Consider the following 14,001-nt stretch of genomic DNA (forward strand, 5'->3'; position numbering starts at 1 on the left):
ATATGTCAGCAAGTTTTAATATTGAAAGTAACGTTCAAAAATTTAAGAAACATTGACACCTTTAGCGTGTTTACTGCATCATGGGTCACCAGTGGGTCATGCCTTGTATACATTCTGTGTGGTTACAAATGCTGAGTCACTCGATGAAACCGTGGTACTGCTCAGTAAGTTTAAATACACCACGAAAAGCATACATGCAAGGTCGCTATTGCCATCTGTTAGTGGCTCAACGAAGCTTGGCTTCGCCAGTGGCTCGTTGGTGGGTAATACCGGACCCAAGTAAATTTGATGATGGCCCACCAGTGGGCCACAGTCTGGGAAAAATCGCTGCTGCAGTGAACGTGCTGTGTGTAGGAACGCATTGCGAATTCAACAGCTAACTTTGTTTGTCTAAAGGTGCATGCACAGATGCATAGTAGCAGTTTTGATGATGGCTTCTGTGGAACCACCACCACACGATTTTTGTAGGAACTAGGCAATTAAGGTATCGTGCACCCTTGAATAGGTCTACCTGTTAATGGGAATTCCAATCCTTACTGCCCTTCAAACTATCCTGTGGTGCGGGTGTTGGTTGGGTAGTGCTGACTCAATTAAAGGGACACTGAGGGGAAATTGAAGTTGGCTTGTATCCATAGAATACCAGCTCCTGATCACAAAAACACCACTCTTCCTGAAAACAAAGCTCTTGTAATGTAGAAAATAGCAAGAACCAAAATACAGGTATTGCCGCCACAAGCCAATCTCGCAAGTACAAGCATGATGACTTCCTAGGACAAGAGGCGCCACCATGGAGGAATTTTCCTTACTTCATGGAAGTCACGAATCTTTGAGGCTTGCAAAGGAAGGTAGCGCACTGCACCGCTAGCCGTCAGAAAGCACGGAGTCTGCGTTTACGTCACGTTCACGTCACTCCGTTCTGTGTCGTCATAAGAGTTCTTGAGTTTGAATCGGAGCAGCGGGAAAAAATTTTTCAACTTCGAATCCAAATTTCTTTGAAATAAATGCATCTTTCGCTCCCGGACAAGCGTCAACAAAGCCATGAAATGCCGAACTATCAGATATTGCTAACAAAAAAATTTTGATAGGGTTCTCCTCAGTGTCCCTTTAATGAATAAGTGATAATAGCATTTTTTCTTCCTTTCAATGGCTATAAATCTGAGTAAGTGGTATTGGAATAACTTACACTTGCTGCTATTCACGAACAAGTACCACCTGGATACTGATCCAGTCAACCTCGATATCCTGCACCATAATTTCAGGTAGAACATGCTCGAGCACCAAGGTGCTTGTTGGTCTTATGACTGGTTTTATTTTTACGGCCTTTTATCTAGGTTTTTTTTTTTTTTTCAGGTACGTTCTTAGAAGAATTCTAAGGCGAGCTGTGCGTTATGCCACAGAGAAGATGAATGCTGCTCCAGGGACATTTGCAAGCCTCGTTCCAGTCGTCGTTCAGATTCTGGTAAGACTGTCTGCTGCACAGAAACCAATAGCCAGATTTAGACGCATGAGAACATGTGCCACTAATGGCATTTTAGTGTGTATAAGCATGTATGATGTGCTTGGCAATATTTTTCACGGCTACATTTGCTACCTTCCTTTACTCGATTCAGGGTGATGTCTTCCCAGAACTGAAGAAAGACCCAGAAGGTGTAAGTCCTTTTTGCTGGTTGCAGCATCTGTGATGTATGCATAAAGGGGGGTGCGACAGTGTGATTGGGCCTGCTAGGCAGCTTATTTTTGTTCTTTATGAGGTAAACCTAGCTTCTCATTGTTTACAGTGCTAGCTGTAAAGGTTCCCAGGCAAAGCATGTTTGTCGTCGTCATCATCAAAAAATGTCCATGCAGCCAGCGTGACTGGTAGGGTGGCAGCAGGGCAGCAAGAAGGCGGAGGGACAACGGGGAACCACACAGGCGTGATCACGTGACCACCTCATGGACTTAGCCTGTGCCACGCGCCAACTTTCCCTAAAAAGCCTGAGTGACTTTCTGCACAAACATGCCGGGAAAGGCATATCCGTGTTCATAATCGTTTTGTGTCTGTGCAGCTGAGTGCGACTAGTGGGAGGGGGGAGGTACCCTGCATTGCCTGTACGTTTCTGTGTGCAATCTTTGTTCCATGCGGGCTGGCGCTGACTTTCTGCATTACCAGTTGTGTAATCGTCATTGAATGTTCTCCCTCAGGTGATGGACATTATTAATGAAGAGGAAAGCCAATTCCTGAAAACACTTTCTCGTGGCAGGCGTCTGCTCGAGAAAACAGTTGGCAAGTTGGGAGATCAAAAGTTTTTGCCAGGCAAGCATTTTATCTTCTTTTTGCTCCATCATTCATTAATGAGTGGTTCTCAGCTGTGACTGTTTGAATGTCTTTGAAGATCACTTTGGAAACCCAGGGAGCAGGCTAGAAGAAAAGTGTAGGCATGCGAATGTTTGTGACTATGAATTGGGCTTGTTTTGTGAATGCACACACACACTGGAAAAAAGTACAATCCAAGAAGTGCAGTTGAAACCTCCTATTTCTAATTCAGATATCTGCAGTGGTTACGTTGCTTGGCTGTTGATCCGAAAGACGTGCGTTCGATCCCGGTTGCAGCGGTCGCATTTTGATGGAGGTGAAATGTTAGAGGCTCATGTACTGTGTGGCGAAATTGTCTAAAGCCTTCCACTACAGCGTCCCTCATAGGCTGAGTCGCTTTGGGACGTTAAGCCCCATAAAAACAAAACAAACATCAAATTGCCAGTATATTGAAGTTATTCTGCAGTTCGCTTCTGATTTTATATGTGCAGCCATGACTGTAATGCATCCGTTCATTTCGCTGGTTAATTTGTGCACCAAGTACTACATTGCATTGCTGGATGAGACAGCTGCTTTTGAAGTGCACAAATCCCTGAGTGGGTGTTAAACTTGTGAGCCTTAATTAGGAAATTCTTGGCTGCTGTCATTCAGCCAAGAAATTTAGGGGACTTTCCTTTTGAGCAAATACGTTCCTTGGAGCATACTGAAAGATTCAAAAAGGTTCACAGACATCTAATTTGAGAACCATTTTTTAAACTATTACTTTGGTATGCATGTATTGATATGTATTTCACAAGTACAGTAGTATGTAACAGTTTGTCTATTTGCAACGCCGTGGATTCCTGGCAGCATTAGTAAATCATATTTTAAGTGTAAGCTGTATTCAGATAACTGCATTTAATACAAGATGGCATCTTGTGTTAAGTATGGTCATCAGCACAACACCTTGCACCAGTAGTTTAGCTGCTACTATTAGCATCGTGCACATTAGGTCAGGACTTAAGCGGCATACTGAGCTGGCATTTGCCACATGTTTCAGTGAAATTTTTGTGATGAAAAACATAGGTTATGAGAGTATGCAAATTTGTCCTGTCCTTCTAGCACCTTTTTTTTGTGTTTGGTGTTACTGAAGGCTGAGCCGTGTATTTATTTATTTACAGAGAGAACTTTTTGTATATTGTTCCTAATACACTTTCCCTTTTTCCTTCACCTCGTCTAACCTTTCGTTTTCTGCTGGTTCAAGCTTGTCCCACAAGCTTGTCCCACAAAAACGAATTTGATATTATCTTCTGCATGTTCAAGTGAAAAAGAGAAATTGGCAAATGTAATTATTAAAAAAAAGTATTTATACAGTAGAACCCCTGTATAGAAAAGTCACTTCGACCAATAAAAATCTTTACTATATCATTTGTTCGTGATGGGCCTCTGAGGATGGTGTCAGGTAATTAATTGGCTACTTGGTTTATGAAAGAAACACTTGAAAAATACTTTCCATCCTGCTCTTATCATTCAGTTATTTGATAATTATTTAATTTTCCTTATCACATTTTATATTGTGTAGTTTTCAGTTTTGTTTACGTTTTGTGGAAGTATATTGCATTTGCACGAATACATCACAGCTACGAATATAGCTTGAGTTAGATTCCATGGGAAAATCAAACCTTTGTGTGAACACGGTGCCCTCTCTTGCATCCTAAGTGTCATTCAGAGGCGATAGTTCTGAAACATGAAATGCACCCGGCACAGTCGAGCGCGGCAAAACCGTCCAAGCAGTGTCGCCATGCCTCTGCTTCTTGCCGCCATTGCTTCGTGCTTTGCACTGCCCTGTGCTGCGAACGTTTGACCTTTTCTTCCCTTCCCTACACCTCACTTCACTTTTACTGTCTTACCTTTCTCAGCGATCTGTGCTGCATTCTTTCTATGTTCATAGCCAAGTTTACTTTTTTTTTTTTTTTCCTCGTGTGCACCTCACACTTCCTCACGATCCCAGGCCTTCGTAAAGTTGGCTTCTCCTAGCAGCTCATGAGCTTGGTGGCTAAGCCATCTCAAAGAGCGCCGTTTTTATCGTCTTCGATGTCTGCTGCAATGTCATTATTCCACAGGAAGACCGTCATCACGGCCAGACGCTCTCTACTGTAACTGTTTCTTTATTAAAGATATCTTTATTATAAATGAAAAAAAAAATACAGCCTTCTATGGAAGGCAAAAAGGATTGCAATTTCAGTTTACTATAGCGAGGTACTACTGTATTAGGATTTTGGATAAATCGACCTTGATCTAAGAATTAATGCATATGTGCCTACATTTATAATATGATATGGAACTTGAGATGAAAGTTCTGCTTTTTTTACTGTACCTTGTCAGTGCTTAGTTCTGCTTATGAAAGGTTGGTTGCTGACACAACAAAATTTGTGTGCAGGTGACGTGGCTTGGAGGCTGTATGATACGTATGGATTTCCCATTGACCTGACCCAGCTGATGGTTGAAGAGAAGGGTCTTGCTGTTGACATGGAGTCCTATGAGAAGTCCAAAGCGGCAGCTCAGGTTGGCTCACTCTCTTTTTACACAAAGGAGCCTTCTGCAGGCAGTAGGAAAATCAGTGGAGGTAGAAGTGTTTTCTGTCTGCATTGTCTGCTTTATAGTAGATTCTACATGCTTTACAAATACCTTGTGCTTATTGTCGTCAAGGAATGCGCTTTGTGAATTTTCTGTGTTATGAAAATAGCAATTTAATTGTGGCTTTTGTTTATGCTACTTTTTTTAGCTTGCATCCCAGGGCGGAGACAACAAAGTGGACGATGGTCTCAAGCTCGATGTGCATGCCATATCCGAGTTGCAGGCGAAAGGTGTGCCATCTACAGATGACCTCCCCAAATACGACTACTGGGCCAAGTCAGATGACAGGAACGCTGTTTATGGTACGTTTTTCACAATGTGGCCCCTTTGTTCTTTCCTTGTCGACATTGGCTGTGCAGGTTTTCATAAAATCCTTTGTCCCTGTGCAGAATTTGCTCCATGTCAAGGGACTGTTCTTGTGCTGCGAACATGCAAGAAGTTTGTAGACTCAGTGGAGCCTGGTCAACAGTGCGGTGTCATCCTTGACCGCACAAACTTTTATGCGGAATCTGGAGGCCAGTCTTGTGATACAGGCTTTATGACTTGTGAGGGAAATGAGGTATGTGTTGACAGGTACATTGTTACCTTTGAAAGAGTAGTTTGGTACTTTTTAGACGTTGTTAACTTGGGCAAATGACAAAATCATTCATGCTGTTAGGAACCTTAGTGGTGTCACTCCCATGGGGGGAGGGGGGGGAGTTTTTCTTTTCATCTTTTTTTCTGTGCTGTGCATATTGCTGCTGGTATGAGTATAATGGTATGTTCGCTATTCACCAGAATTCTTTGTTTGCTCAAGTGAATCAGCCTTGTTTGGTTCTTGTAGATTTGTAGCCTGTCATTGTGTAGTTTTTGTCTCTCCTAGGATGTGGAGTTCGCTGTGACTGAAGTGCATGCCCAGGGCGGCTATGTTGTTCACATTGGAAGGCTTGGAAGTGGCACACTCAAAGTTGGTGATAAGCTCAAGCTATCCATTGATGAGGTCAGTACTATTGTGCTTGTGGTCTTGTTTTGCCATTTCACTTTGTTATAGCATAGCTTGTCTTGCTATAGCAATTTGTTAACCATTATTTTTTTTGTAATGAAGTGGACTGTGGTCATGAAGGTAATGTGATTCCCTCTGGAGGCTGTGTGGCAGTGTAAGTGCAAGATATTGAGTCTTAGTAGCACACCTTATCAATTCAGACTTGCAGATAGCTTGAACTGGTCCTCTGGTAATGTCAAAGTTGTATACAGTATTTACTAGCATAATGAACCCACCCCCCACTATTGATGTTGAAAATTCTTTTTTTTTTTAAATGTTACAGTGTTAAATTTTCTTAGCGAGTTCCTCGGTTTCACATCGTCCGCAGCATGCCAAGATGCAGTGCACGGATAATATCGCTCTGTGTTTATCTTTTGACGAGAGCTTCTTCAGGGGTGGCATGCTTGGTGAACTTGGCAGAGTACCAAGACGCTGTGTGTCTTTGACAGGAGCGCCGGCGGCAGTGGCTTGCGTGGCGTGCTGCTGTGCGACCGTCTGTACTAGTGTATGCTTAGAAAGCTGGCCCATGTTCAAGCTTCAGAGAGAAACGCTGTAGTTTGAATCGGAACGCTATAAAACATCCTCTGCATTGAAATGCTGTAGAGGAAGCAGGACCTTGGACCCCCAAGCGATTTGGCAAGCTCAAAGTTGGGGAGCGAAAATGCCTAACCCCTCTCACACCACAGCTAACACTTGAACATTTACATTACACTCTAACAACCATCCTGCGAGTTTGTTTTAATCTCACGTAAAAAGTGCACACCTGATCTTCAGAGCCGCCGTTCAACTTGTTCACCTTATGTCACTGTGATTGACTGGCACCATCGGCTATCGCACAGTTATCATATCACACCGACCCATCGTGACCCTCTTTTTTCTCCTCTTCCCCTTCCCCAGTGCAGATTAGCAGGCCAGGTATTCATTTTTCCGGCCAACCTCTCTGCCTTTCCAGTCAATAAACCCTCTCTCTCTCCCTCTTTCAAAGTAAATGACTCTAAACACAAGCGACACGAACGCGGCTGACCACATGCCTTTGTTAGTGATGGGTGGCAAGTCGTATGGACGGACGGACGGGCAGGTGGACGTATGTATGATATTAAAGTCTGATTCTTGCAAACAAAAGAAATCTTTCCCCTCAGATTGAATGTCGGTTTTTAGGAAATTAAGTGGGGCCATTACAAGAGTAAATACGGTGCAGTAAAAGCTCAATTCGAACTTCAGTGGACCGGGTAAAATGTTAGTTATCCAAAAGCTCGAATTATCGGATGACCTTGAAGGAACTGTCAACTGCCTGCATCATGGTAAATTTATTAGGTGAAAGACTGAGCGGGGGATACCTGACTTTGAGTTGAAAGCAGTGTGGCAGTGTGTGTTTTTTATTTTTCCGCTAATGTTTTATTGCGTGCATACTGTCAGGAGTGTCGAAGCAGAACTGCTCCAGAATCGTAAGGGCCTTCCGCATCCTTTACTTTGCGATGTGGTGGAGCTCCACCACTACTGGGCCACACGCATCAGAAGCAGCGTGTGAAGAGGAGGGTTCACCGCAGAAACAGTGAATGGCATGTGATGAGCACGCAGTTTGAGCGCACTGGTAGAAGAATGTAATCATGCGGATGCAAATGAAGAAAATGGCGTCGAAGCCGGGGGAAAAAATGGCTGAAAGAAAACACCAGCGCTGCGCCAGTCAGTGTCCGAAACTGTGTTTAGGTGAGGTGGTTGGGTTGGGTTGGGCCTGCCATTCAGGTATGCACGAGCGACTATGTAGCATGGAATTCACGTTTTGAGTTCGATGTTCTCTTTCTGTGCCGGTCATACCTGGGCACAGCCTCCCTTGAGGAGCCCGTTCGGATTAACGAGTGTGAGACCCATAGTTTCCAAATTACCAGCAAGCGCCTGACGCTGTAGACTTACATGGGTGTCGGCCAGGACCGAACCGGCAGTTTGAATTATCTGGATTTCCAAATTAATGAGGGTTGAATTAACGAGCTTTTACTGTATTTTAACGGGAGGATGCTTCTAGTTACTTAAACTAATCCAGCTGTAAAATAGCTTAATACAGAGCGCATGTTCAGTTTAGCTCTTGTGTTGGTTTCAAGCATGTATGCAAGAAAAACAGACATCTTGATATACTGGCTAGTAAACAGATGACAGCTTTAAATGAGCGTGCGGAAATTAACACAGTGAGCAGGTCAAAACAATTACTTTGGTGGATGTGTAGCATGTTCCGTGAATACGATGTGTGGGTAAAAATGCTAATTTTTTTGTCCACAATTTTTCTGAGTTCTTTGTTTTGGAAAGTGAAAAAACATTTAGGATTTTTTTCATGTTGATGCTTGCTGCCATTGTTAGTGTGCACTGTGCTATGTCTAGGCCTCTTTAATTTGGCTGCATTTTCTGCACCAGTTCAAGGAATGCAGCACATATGCATTCGTTTTGCCAGTGCAGCGTGTACCTGTTCCATCTTCGTTTTGCAAAAGTGCCAGCCTAGTGCAGCAAGAGTTCATGGCTGGCTTGCACTCTTCCAAGTGGAAGTGCAGCTGTAGTGCAGCAATATGGTGGCGTCCATGTGTAGGTCGGAGAAGCGAAGAAAAGACAGTAGTCTCTAAATGAAAAGGAGGCAGTTCTTTCTTGAAAAGAGGAGTTGAACTGTTCATGGCGCCATAATTATAAACATAAGTGGTCAAGTCGAGCCGTATGGGCAGCTTTTCAGTGCATATTCGTATATTATGTGTGTGTATACATGCAACGACTTTTTTTTTTTCTGTGAAACTACTATTTCTTGGGGCTGATTCATGGCAACACTTATAACTTTTTTTTGCTGCTTGGAATTTCATGTGGTTCGGGGTTTTTCCGCCTATTTATGTTGGCGGCATGCAGTTGGCTGTAATTTGGTAGTGACGCCAAGGCTAGCAGACGACCAGGCCTGCGCTCGACCATGCGTTTTGGAAGCAGCCGATGCCAAGCTGCGTTTGAACTAATGCTGCATGGTGGCGGCACCACCATGGAACTCCGTTAAACTAGTGCAGCGAGCACGGACAAATCGAAGAGACCTGTCTGTCTTTCTTTGAATTATATTGGTGATGTACCGTATAATCTCATGTATGGGCCGCACCTCCTGTTTTGGACTAGATAATTGTGAAAAAAATACGGCTATACGGCTTTTTTTTTGTTCGTGCATGGGTTGCACCTTCAAAATTTACATCTGAAGTTTTGAAAAAAAGTGCGGCCCTTGCATGAGTTTATACTGTAATTGTCCAAGGCTGCTTCCACATTTATTTGTGTAGGAGGTGTGAAGGTGTCTTATGTGATGAACAAATTTAACCTATGGCAATGCACGTGCCTGCAGGAGCGCCGCAAGTTATTAATGAACAACCACACTGGAACACATGTTTTGAATTTTGCACTGCGGAAAGTTCTGACTGCCGAGGCTGATCAAAGGGGTTCACTGGTTGCTTCTGACAGACTGCGATTTGATTTTGCAAACAAGGTAATGTTGAATTTTTTGAATATTGATTGATTTGGATCTTAATTTGTTGTGACATTTTCATTAACTAGGCTTAGCTGCTCATGAGTGCTACATGGCTCACTAGATCTTTTTTTTTTCTTCATAGAATTATAACCAAATGATGCATCTTCATGCAGTTTTTAATGTGAAAAGCCATTGAAATATTTTTAAGCCTTTGCTGCATTGTCATAATAATACCAATGGCCGCATTGCAGCAAGTGGTTTGCATGTGTGCAACCATCGGTGTGACCAAGTGCAGTGACATGTAACTGTGTGCAACCTCTCTTCTGTTTTTTAATGCTTGTATATTGTGTTGTGTTCTCACTTAATTAGTTTTTCTTTTTGTGTCATATCTTTATTGCACACTTTGTATGCACATGGTCTCTGCAATGAATGCTAGTGTAGCTGCTTTCTGAATCTGCTACTGGTGTGTTACTGCAATCTACAGCTTTGTGGCAATAATCATGTTTTAGCGTGACATGATGTGGTGCAGTATTGTAAATGGCCATGTTGCAGACAGGGCACCTGATGTAGACTTTTGACATACCTCTGTGCCTTTGCTAGAAAGGAGGGGGAAGAGAAATTTTGCTTTCAGGGGCTACTTGCTATGTATGGAAGAGCAGCCAGTTTGGAGAGAGTACTACTGAAAAGAGTTGTGGTGAAATCGCTTGATTTCAATGGCAGGAACTCATCTGTTAATGTGTCCCTGTATGGAATTTTTGCAGAAGTGCATTCCTTGAACGGTGCCTTACAATCATGGGAATATAACTAAATTTTCATCCAGTGGGTCATTCGAGGATGCTTTAAAGGGACACTAAAGAGCAATATCAAATTAGGCAAGACAAATGAATTATTCCTCGGGAACTCTGCTCACGTTTTTTTCTACGCGGAAAGGTGGCTGTGTTGCTGAGAAGACCGCAAATGAAAGTCCTGAAACCCTTCCACATTCAAAGAGCTTGCAAAAAATCTGCTCTGTCGTTGTTCCTATGACATCTTTGCAATCCGACCAATCACAGGTGCCACTTCCAGAGACCAAAAATGTGGCCGGGAACCGAAAAGGGAAAGTTAATAGATCAGTGGCCACGGCGGCAAGGTGCAAGTACAGGCTGCCTCCGCCTCGCACTATTTCGATGGGGGCTCTTCGGTGCATTGCGTGTGTCTGTGTCTCATTGTAAGCGCTTTCAGTGCTGAAGAAACTATGTGAAGTTACTGAGGGCAGCCGCAGACTGCAGAACATACTGCTTATTGCACTCACGCATGTTTACATCGGCGATCATAACGCGAGCGTGAGGCCTTCAGTATGTTCTGTGTTGTCATTAAGTGCGCACATAAGCTTGAAGGGATCCTCAAAACCATGCGAGCAGCTATCAAACTGTAATGTATTCTTTCAGCACCACATCTGGGTGCAAAATTGTATGCGCATTTCTCATCAGACGCCACACTGTGCTGTCGATTATCGCATGTTTGTTGATCAACGACACAGTAAGTATGATCACAGACAACCCTTGTGATTGACTCTGCTGTGTTTGTCGTGATTTTTATGTTTGTGAATTGCTTCCTGGGAGTTGTAAGCGGAAATGAATCGGAGCATATGTTCTGCCCAACTGTACTCTGCCACCTGCCAGCTGTAGTTGTTGGCAGGGGATGCAGCATAATCTTGACGTACAGTGTCCAGCTGGTTGAACATTTTCTCGCTGAAAATTCTGCCTCGCGTGCCGGCACCTCTCATTACATGATGACCCGCACTGGGAAACTTTTAATGAGCCAAATTAAAGGTGATGGTGCGTACATGTGCCACATATGGTAAAGCATATTCGCTAGGCATGTGCGAATAGTAAGTTTTCAGTTTGAAATGAATACAAAGCTAGTAGTTTTTTTTGTTCAACTAGTTTTAATCCAAGCGAGTATTTTTGAAGTGACGCAAATAGTTTGCAACTCAAAATGGTAGTGCAAGAAAAAAGGCAATTCTTTAGATCTTAATATCGTGCGCCGAAAGAGCTCGCGGAATTCACTGAGACAACTGAAATAATAAAGGAAGTGAAAAAAATGCTACCAAACTTTCATTAGGCAATGTTCAATCACCAGTAAGTCAAAATGAACGAAGCACTAAGCCCTTAATATACAATTTGTTACATGCTGCTGATCTTAAATATAAGAGTTGGTGACAGATATTTTGAATGCTGAAATTTTAGACACGATTCAGGCTCTTAAACTTGCGTGGCACCATGTCACGCATTCCACAGAGTTCAGGATACAACAGTGGCTGAAATTTCGTACGGGTTTGCGTCTGATGCAGCAATTTCTCTGACCTCATTTGCATGGCATATGGTCACGTGTGGTCGTATGTTCATACCAATGCTGGAGGAAGCTATGACCTGAGTCGCCTGTTACGCAAAAGTCAAAAGATGTCAGCGAAGGCACCATGCATGTGACGGAAGTGGAACACTGCATGCGGCACGCTGTTGTACAGTTGAGCCCACTTATAACGAACCTGATGGGCACGCGGATTTCGTTCGTTATATCCGATGTTCATAGTTAGTGGATGCCCCGCATTACAGCCAGCCAAAAATATTAGGTCTGCCAAAACCACGAACTGCTGGCGTTTTGTTGACAGGCAAAATTCCTCTCAATATACACAAGCCACTGCAGAGTGCATATTGCCACTTACGATGCCGATTTTGGCTGCAGTTGCTAGGCCAGATTGCGAAGGCCAATGCCGATGTAGCACTTTCTTCGGACATTTATCGGTTCGCCATCTTTGCCTTCTCGTCATTCCGGGCCCTTTGTATTGTGGGCGCAGCGCTGTTTCTGCTGCGTAGGTTTGCTTTCGTGTCTAAATTTTGTTCTAACCCATGCAGGGATGGGACTCTTGCTCCAATTGCGCCAATTTGCTCAAACTGCGCCAACCACAGAGAAGAGAAGGAAATTGCACCACTTTGCGCCTGAATGGCCAGAACGACTTTGGCATCTGTTCTCCGGCAGTGATCGCGAACAATGGGATCATTCATTTTTCGAAAAGAAAATGCAGCTGTTATGTTCCGTGCCTCCCGCACAGTCTCGAATAATTTTCATGCTCTTTTAGGCAGTTCGAGCAAGTGGTGGTGCGCGCGCGCCCACTCCTCAGTCCCGGTTGTTGTCGCTGCTGACGTCGAGGAACTGAATGGGGTTGAGTGGAGCAGCGTGGCCAAGTGTGCGGTGTTTCATAACTTATGCACAAAACAAAGAAAGGGAAGCTGAAAGTGCTGTGAGCAAACTCTGTGTTAATGGGGTGCTGAGCCATGTTGATTCTAAGGGCATGGCGGATTTAGAATGTAGATGGATTGGAACAGTTTTACGTTTACCAGCCTGTGGTCGAATGCCGTATCTCTGTCTCTTCGGTGACTCAAATTATGTGACCGCGTCGAATCAGACCGTGGGTTTGGGAGTATTTTCGCCTTTCATAAGTGTCGGTGCGGCATTGTTTAGTTCGATGGTAGCACCACCAATGTTTTCGGTGTTACGGAAAAGCCTGCACCGTGCTGCCATCCAGGCATTTCACCAACACTGTTGGGTCATGAGAGGAATATGAATTGATAAGCAAATGTCTTAGCCAGCATTTCGAAATTTCAGATTCATTCTTGCAGACTATATACTTTTTCTGCTACGTACCACTGTTAAAAAACCTTGCAGTGCCTATTACTAAAATTTGCATTCATTAGACGGTTTCAGTATGGTCTATATCTGCTTCAAAATTAAGCTTATGTACAGTGCTCATATTGGTTAATTTTTTTTTGGTGGGTTCTAAGCGTGCTTCCATGTTGATTATTCTACCGAAATTCAGATCGGCCTGCTCCAAACTGCAGAGCCGCCACGATGGTACAGTGCTTACGGTGCTCACCTGCTGAATCGAAAGATGCAGACGTGGTTTCAGTCCCGGTCGAGGCGCTCGCATTTTTATACAGCTGAAGTGCTCTAGAGGCAGCTGTATTGTACGATGTCAGTTCAGATAAAAACTCTCACTACGGCATGCCTCATAATCATAAAGTTGTTTCGACACATAAAACCTGGCAATTATTATACAAACTTCTTCAAAATGAAATTTTATCTGCTTCTGATTGCTTGAAAATGAAATTTAGTTTGCTCGAAGAAGCTCCAAAGTGCAATTTTGGCTGCGCCAAACTGCCCCAATATGCAAATTTTCTTGAGCCATATTGCTCCAAATCACGATTTTACTTGCTCCAAAAGTTGCTCCGAAATGACATTGTGTAGTCCCACCCCTGCCCATTTGACAAGCTGAAGGTAGCACAGCCATCATACGCCAAGCTCGTGGAAGCGTTCGCTGCCCGTCATCTGTGTGCACAGTGCATGGTGAGATTTAGTCTTGAGGAGCTTGAGAATGTGTACATAATTACTAACCTCTTCCTCTGGCATAATGTAAATAAGTTAAAGGGACTCTAAAGGGGAATACTAAGTCAGGCTAGAGTGGTAGGGTAGGCTTACATAGTAGTTAATGTCATTTTTACTGAAAATGACGTGTTTATAAGCCAGAAAATTGTGTAAAAGTGAAGTACATGTGGTGCCGCCACT

The 14,001-nt window shown here is 43.5% G+C and overlaps 1 protein-coding gene across 1 annotated transcript in view; it reads left to right on the plus strand.

Annotated features, from left to right (window-relative positions):
• The window catches only part of AlaRS (alanine--tRNA ligase, cytoplasmic), a 56,471-nt gene that overhangs the window by 5,664 nt on the left and 36,806 nt on the right, over positions 1-14,001 (plus strand). Inside the window, exons 8-15 of the mRNA XM_077647453.1 lie at positions 1,351-1,459; positions 1,611-1,649; positions 2,182-2,293; positions 4,713-4,837; positions 5,058-5,211; positions 5,299-5,468; positions 5,772-5,888; positions 9,277-9,417. Coding sequence (XP_077503579.1) covers positions 1,351-1,459; positions 1,611-1,649; positions 2,182-2,293; positions 4,713-4,837; positions 5,058-5,211; positions 5,299-5,468; positions 5,772-5,888; positions 9,277-9,417 — 967 coding nt within the window. The remainder of the gene's footprint in view (positions 1-1,350; positions 1,460-1,610; positions 1,650-2,181; positions 2,294-4,712; positions 4,838-5,057; positions 5,212-5,298; positions 5,469-5,771; positions 5,889-9,276; positions 9,418-14,001) is intronic.

Source organism: Amblyomma americanum, chromosome 1, assembly GCF_052857255.1.
Source record: "Amblyomma americanum isolate KBUSLIRL-KWMA chromosome 1, ASM5285725v1, whole genome shotgun sequence".
NCBI classification, from domain to species: domain Eukaryota; kingdom Metazoa; phylum Arthropoda; class Arachnida; order Ixodida; family Ixodidae; genus Amblyomma; species Amblyomma americanum.